At 40.5% G+C, this 7,984-nt stretch overlaps 1 protein-coding gene across 1 annotated transcript in view; it reads right to left on the bottom strand.

Annotated features, from left to right (window-relative positions):
• Window positions 1-458: 458 nt before the first annotated feature.
• Window positions 459-7,984, bottom strand: part of ADAM23 (ADAM metallopeptidase domain 23) — a 184,692-nt gene continuing 177,166 nt past the window's right edge. The window contains exon 25 of the mRNA XM_081261960.1: window positions 459-558. Within this exon, the coding sequence (XP_081118086.1) occupies window positions 539-558 (20 nt within the window). The 3' untranslated portion in view covers window positions 459-538. The remainder of the gene's footprint in view (window positions 559-7,984) is intronic.

The raw sequence follows: 7,984 nt of genomic DNA, 5'->3' as shown, positions 1-7,984 counted from the left end.
AAGCAAGATCTCACCATGATTTTTTAGCTGTCAATCACTTTTTATGTAAGGTGTTCAATTTTCAATGTAGATCACATTCCATGCAAGGAATTAAAAAAGATTATATATAGAATGTCTTTCCTGTAATAAAAATAAATACATACAAAACTTTCTAACCAGACAAATTGCAAAGTTACTTAGTTAACTATCAAAATACTGCAGGTGGACTAGGATTACATTAGTGGTAGAGCACTCACCTAGAATAAAATAGGCCTTGGGTTTGATCCCTAGCACCACACACACACACACACACACACACACACACACACACACACACAGTATTGCAGCCAAGTTAACCAAAGAGATCATCTGTATAGCAAAATATTTGTAATAATCCACAAATGTAAATGATGGCCATTTATGAATATATGAATTGTTTGCCTTTCTGGGTAACTGGTAATTATACAAACTCAGGTAATCAAAGGACTTCTTCTAGGGATATTCTTCTGTACTTTATTTATCTGTAGAAAACTGAAGGCCTTCTGTTCCATTCGGTCCTCTATCCACTTGGTATATGTCCTGAGAACAAAGCAAAATGCACTGAATTGGTTACACTTCTCTCCTTTCATCTGAGTGTGTGGTCTCATATAAACATTTTGAATATGAGGCTTTATTGGATTTTTTTTCAATTTTAACAAAGAAAATATTTTTTTCATTCCATGTATGGCTTCAGGCAAGACATCACAAAAAGAGAGAAAGAGTTGGGGGCGGGCATCAGCTTTCTGAGAACTCACAGAAATGCAGCCAGTTGTTGGAGCCACTACATTGCACCCTGCTGTTCTGCTTGTACTGCCTCCTTTTATTTCCACTGTTCAGCTCATATCTCTCAAAATACTAAATGTCTGATGAAATGTCTTAAGCATCTCACCTCTCCTTTGTGTCTCACTGAGAATGTAATTTGTAAACTCAAGAACAGTTATGACTTTCTTTGTATTCCACCCTATGCCACCCGTCTGCTTTTGTGTCGTGGTGACCCAAGAATAATATTTTTTTCTGTGGAGAGCTATTGTGATGTTATTGATAAACAGCTACTCCGCTGATAAATCAAAATTGGCTTCTAATAAGTATGGGAGTGTCATTCTCATTTCTCGTTCTTGGAATGCCAAAATGCTTGTAATTTCAGCTTTGGCCTCAAGAAAATGAAATTGAGCTCATAGTAATGGAAGTAAATGCTACTTTTAAAAAAATCATTCTTTTGCTACACTGAGATATTGTCAAAAGTTTCTTCAAGTGAGGACCTTCCAGTTTCTTTCAAAAAAATTTTTTTTCATATATTCCAGTAAAATCCCCGGGTTTATTGATAATTAGTTTGCCAGGTACCCATGAAAAGCCACTATTAATTCCATATCAGTTGAAATCATTGCTACTGCAGGAGGATCTGATTCACCCTCTTTCTAAATTCTTTTCTTAGGACCAACAAAATATTCAGTCCTGCAGTCAGTAATCCCAGCACCTCTATGATGGCTCCTTGATGCATGTATTCCATATTTTCTCCCAATCTCTTCAGTTCTCTTCTCTCTTTTCCCTTCTTTTCCTTTTCTACGGGTGCTGTGTTGTGTGCCTGAAATTCCAGCTACTCAGGAAGCTCAGGCATGAGTATTGCAAATTCAAGATCAGCCTAGAAAACTCTTACCAAGACCCTGTCTCAAATAAAAAATAAAAAGGGCTGGGGATGTAATTCAGTGGTAGAGAGCCCTGGGTATCAATTCCCAGTACCACAAACAAAGGTTGAAATTGTCACTTAAATGATTTTACCTTAAATTGTGACTTAAATTTTTATATCTATAGATAGCTCTCAAGTAAATATTTCTATCTTAACCCCTCTGATGAGTTCGCATGTCAGTAGCCTGCCAGGCATCTTCACCTAGATTTCCTTTATTTTTATTTATTTATTTATTTTGTGGTGCTGGGGTTGAACCCAGAGCTTTGTGCATGTGAGGCAAGCACTGTACCAACTAAGCTATAACCACAACCCACCTAGATTTCCTTTAGATCTGTTCAGTCTGCTGATTAGCAGAGCCCCTGTGAGTTGTTCATTATCTTGGATCTGGGGTATGGCCCTGGTATCCTAACTGGCTTGCTGACCTTCCTAGCTTTCTTTTCCACAATTCATCTTGTAGAACCTGCTCACAAGTGCCTGTAGAATCAAGTCCAACACGTGACAGTTCCGGCCCCATACCCAAGGCTACATTCATTCCTTACTTTTTTCCTTTCGCCTTTAAATACTCTATGCTCACATAAAACCAATCAGATTGGTTTGGTGATTGTTGCAGATGGGTTTTGTCAGGAAACAGTCTCTGGGCCAGAGAGTAGCAAACAGGAAGTTTGTTAGGGAATGTTTTTCTGCAGCTATGGAAGGTGAGGGACGGAAGTAGGATTGAATGGAGGGAGATGAACTTCCATGCAAACCCAAAAGAAGAAGAGCTATTGAATATGACTCTTCAGAGCTATCCTTGACAGCCCCAGGCTGATTCACCCACCAGTAGATGTGACCTACATTGAGAAGACAGCTTTCTTCAGAAGAAGCAACCCTCAAAAGGGCCAACAGTTGATGCCTGACTTCTCATGACAACGCCCGGCAGTGGAGAATATAATCTATACTTCATCACCCCTTCTCAAAAGTAGATCTGGGCAGCACTTCATGGCACCTGAATTGACCTGCAATTCCCCACAGGCACTTTCCTTGAAGCTCAGTGGCAGATGTGCTATGGTTTGGGTCTGTCCCCACAAAGTCCACATGTTAGGAACCTTCATTCTTCAATATGACAGTGTTGGGAGGTACAGCCTAGTGAGAGTATTGGAGTCATAGTGTGGAGCCCTCATGGATGGATTAATGCCTTTCTTGGGTGAGTTCTCACTCTTGCAGGACTGGATTAGTTACCAAGAGAATGAATTATGTTATAAAGAATGTCCAGTCCTCACCTTTTGCCTCTTTCACATGTGCCCACTTGCCCTACCCTTTATGCCATGAGTTGAAGCAGCACAGGGCCCACCCTATATGTAGTCACCTGATTTTAGATTTCCCAGAATCACTTTTCCAGAAAAATAAGCCTACTTTTTTGTAAATTATTTTCTTATAGCCATACAAAATGAAACTATGAGAGACTGCTAGATATTTCTTAATCTCCTTTCTTCCCTTAATAATAAGCCCCTAATTATATTTTCTACCTTTCTTTACAATTACATGTGCTTAGGTAAGTTTTGACCAATACACGCAAATAAAAAGTGATATATAAAACCACCAGAGTGGTATCTAGAGGCCTTCCACAGCTCCTCCTTTACCTCCTGCTTCCTGGAAGGCAGACAGGGAGGTGGGACCCAGAACAGTTCACTGGTTCCATGAGGTAAAGTTGGTGCTAAGGACTGCACAGCAAGAAGACGGAAGGCGAGTGGAGCCACCATACCAGAGCTGGACTGCTGTTCAAGAGAGGACTTCTATCTTGTCTAAGTCCCTGGGATACTGATCATGGTGACTTCATTTGAATCCCACCTGAGATGTTCAACAATTTTGTGTCCATTTCCAGATATCCATAGTTCCCTAGTTGTTCAGATACCAGTTCAAATGCGCCTTCTGCCATAGAAATGTGGTGACCTCTTCCTATACCCCTCTAGGAAATGGTGACCTTCCATAAGTCATTGATTTGTTGATCTTCCATAGTTAATAGCTGTATTCTTCTTACAGAACATGACAATTTCATCATTAATGGAATTGAATTATTTCCCCCATTTCTCAACCCTCTACCAAACTGTAATACCTTACAGGACTAAATTTGAGCAAAATTCTGACCTACCATGTCTAGCAACAAATCTTTTACTCAGTAGATATTTGCATTATGTGTTGACTTGAGGAAGTTCTTCTTCATATGGCCTTCCTAAAATTTTTTCACTCATCAGTTTGTAACAGAAAACTGTTTTAATCATCAGAAATGAAAGAAAAATCTTCTCTTATCCTTGTAGATTATTTCAAGCTAGTTAATGTTTTCCTTTTCAGGTAGGGTGATCTAGGAATTAACTTTCAGTCTTCCCATGGGTCTTCCTACCCGACCTCACTCCATACTCTAGTTCTAAGAGAACAAAATATTTCAAACAGATCCTCCCAGCTTAGATGCTCTCTCTCTCTCCCTGTGGTTGGCAAGGAGTGGAGTTCCAGCAGCTTTCAAGCAGAATCAGCCCACGGAGCCAGGCAGCAAATGCCTCTCTCTCCTGTTGCCACCCTTCTGCTCTTTTTTCTCTTGTCAAATGTGCTATGTTCCTTATTTCCCCGTGTCCAGAAAAGGACCCAGAATTGGACTGTTTGCATTGTGATTCTTGTCCTTGCACCAGCTTAGTAGAACAGTGATCTCAAGGAAGATGCTAAGCCTCTCCAAATTGGAGTTTTGTCAACTCTAAAGTAGGTACAAAAGAGGGGCAATTAAGTGATGAAATCAGAGCACAGGTTTTAGAGCCTAACAGAGCTGGGTTTCATCTGAGCTCCACCATGAACTGGAGCTCCTGTATTCTCTTCATGAATGTACCTAGAATGTCATGGGGGCACAAGGAAAGATGTTGTGAAGGAGGTAATGTTTGAGGTGACACTCAGGGATGCATTTGACAGGGACCAAGGAAAATACAAGAAAGCAGAAATAGCCTGAACCAATGCAAGAGGCTAGAATGTAATTATTTTTCTAGACATTGACCCATCTTTTTCTGGAGCCTTCAGAACATGAAACATGGCACATGGGTGTGCACGCGCACGCGCACACACACACACACACACACACACACACACAGAGAAAATTGGAATGGGAAGGCAGAGCCTTTTGAGGGATCCCCTGGCTTTGTAGGCTGCTTCTGTAATTGTGGGACAAACCCAAAAAATAAAAATAAAAAGTGATTTAAAGAATGAACAAAATATTCGTGGAGACTGCATCATGATTAGAGTGATTTAAATTTTTTTCCTTAAAATTTTCTTTGTTTTCCAAATTATCTGCAAAATTTCAATATGTTAACTTTCATAATTAATCAGAATATGATACTTTAAAATGAACAGCTGTTCCTTACTACTGTATTTTTCAGCTTATGCGTTACCCAAGAACCCTTTATTACACAGGGATCCCTGGATTAGCCTAATTGACTGATTTATCCCTGTATCCAATTGGCCTTGAGAGTCAAAGACGGAAAGAAAGACTGTTTTAGGATTGATGTGGATCTAGTCAGGTACTTCTGGTTGCCAGGGAACAGACATCCGTAACCAACTACAGTACTCTAACTGATGGTAGACATGGTTCAGGATTTAGAGAGAGTCACTTAGGATGACTTAGTGAGCACTGAGACAAAGCCTCCGTGAATATTGAGATGAAACTTATTTGCCAATGCAGGTTTAATTTATCTCCAACAAATGATCACATCAGAAGGAACTCGGTATGCAAAGCACCACCAAAATGAATTACCTTTAGGCAGGTGTTCCTTGATATGCTACGGCTTTCGGTAGCTGCTCCTTGTCCATACAAAACAACTATAAATCAGTATTTCACAGGGTAGACACAGGAGACCACCTGTCTTGACTCTTCACAGGGCAATCTGTTACCCTGACTAGAAGCAAGGCCATGTCTGCATATTCATTAGAACTATCAGATGATTTCAGGGGATCACACATGAAAATGTCCTATTTCTTTTAGACAGAATTTGCCCAAAGGGGCCAATAGGCTCAATGCTATGAAGACAGATTCTATTTGCACCATCTTGATCCACATAGTATTTTTAAAATATGAATGGGGGGAGCTGGAGTTGTAACTCAATGGTAGAGTGATTGTCTAGCATCTGTGAGGCACTGGGTTCATTTCTCAGCACCAAGTATAAATAAATAAAATAAAGATCCATTGACAACTAAAAAAAAATTTTTAAATATGACACTTTTAAAAAATATGAATGGGCATCATTATTTAAGAAATAAGAATTTTATACAAAAATCTGGACAGTTTTTGCTGGACAGTAGAAAGATAAATGGAACAGGCAATAACAAGCCCCAGTTTTCCATAGAGTGACAACTGGGTGGAGCTGAGTGGAAGCTTCTCCCTCAAAACAAGTGTGTGCTGACCAGGTCAGCTCAGTCACTCTCAGGCCTCTCCTCCACTGACCACCCCTTTCTATTCACCTTGGTAACTGCTTTTCTCCCAAGGACCTTAAGGTTTTGTGATCCTTGCTTTATAGTAATCTCACCTACAATTTAAATGTAAAGCAATTTAAAGCGGTGTACCTGCCATTCAATATCTTTATGGAAGTTACAGTGGCTTCACGACTTATGTCTCACTGCAAAACAGAGGCCTCCCTGATGTCATTTACAATCCGAGTTACCTTTTTCTGTCTCTATCTTGGGACCTGGACCTGAAGAATCAAGGCACTCACTGCAAGCTCATTTACCTCCTGAGGCTAAAAGCTATTTCAAGCTCCAAAGAGATCCGAGGATATCTTGATTTACTCTTGATCATTCAGGATGAAGAGTTTTTTGTTTTGTTTTGCCTTGTTTTTATAGGACCAATTGATTTCCTGGGCTAGTAAATATTTTCCTGAAAGTGAGCTCCATGGGGTTACAAGTGAGGTCTTTACAGACACATCAGGACTCGGGTGTTGGCACAAGCAATCAATGGGCAGGGCAGCATGGGCAGACCCCAGCAGGACAACTGGGTCCATGTGATGGACGACCATGGCATTTCCTTTCTCTCCAAAAGTCATACATGGGGCTGAGAACTTGTTCTAGTCAGGGAGGCAGAACTGCTGATAGGTTTCTGAAAAGGCTGAGGATAGGCAACCTTCCCTCCAAGGCATAACAGATAGACAACCCTAACTTTGGTGGACCGGAAGTGAGACTGCACTTGGGAAATGATTTTGACCCTTTGATGATGAAGGGAGTTACTAAATGATGCTTTAAAAGTGTTGGTGATTCTTCTTATCCACCCCCTTACTCCAGTCTGAGATTAGCCAGGAATCTTTATGCTAAGAAAATACTAGAATTTAACAAGCTAGGTCAAGAAGTCCTCTGCTATTACTGACAGCCTCAGGCATAAGGGTCTGACTCATGATGAGCACATTAGTAGGAAAACATCTAAAAATATAAAATCTAACTGAAATCATAATCCTGACCCAAACAAGACACCCAGAGATCTGGAGTAGACAATTAGATCTGAACATGGATAGTTTTCTACTTCCATGGTATTCATGAATGGATTGCCCCATCCCCCATCAGAATAAGTTAGCCTTGGTTGAATTTAGCAATAGGAATCATGGTTTTAGGTTCCATTGCACAGGGTCAAACTTTTGCTCAAACACCACCTCCTCTTTGAAATCTTCCTGCTCCCAAGATCCAGGATGAAGTCTTCCTACTCTCTTCTTATCTAGTCCTTATATCTACTAGGGCAATAATCACATAGCTTTTTTTTTCCTTTTTTTTTTTTTTGGTATGGGGATTAAACTCAGGGGCACTCTATCACTGAACCACATCTCCAGCCCTATTTTGTATTTAATTTAGAGACAGGGTCTCACTGAGTTGCTTAGCGCCTTGCTATTGCTGAGTCTGGCTTTGAACCCATGATCCTCCTGCCTCAGCCCCCAGAGCCACTGGGATTACAGGTGTAATCTGGGCTCACATTGCTTTTAAGTGTGGATGGAAGGTGTATTGTTGTGCCCTTGGGGCATGGCATATGCAGGATCCTTATAGGTCAAGTGTTTGTGGGAGATAGATGAGGGAGGAAACAGTCTGAATGGATTGACGCTTAGCTCTACTTACCCAAGGGTCTGGCTTCTCCTGCTGGGTCTCTGCACATGTCTATTCTTGTACCTTGAATACATTTTCCATTTTATTAGAATGCTGAACTCTTACCATCTTCCAAGGTAGTTCAAAACTCACTTGTTTTTTTGTTTGTTTGTTTTTAAGGAATCCTTCCTGTATCCCTCTCTTACCTGCCATCAG

The sequence above is a fragment of the Spermophilus citellus genome (genome assembly GCF_964194105.1).
Source record: "Spermophilus citellus genome assembly, chromosome: 11".
Lineage (NCBI taxonomy): Eukaryota > Metazoa > Chordata > Mammalia > Rodentia > Sciuridae > Spermophilus > Spermophilus citellus.
Note: the sequence above shows the minus strand (reverse complement) of the source record. Positions and strands in the feature narration are given on the sequence as shown.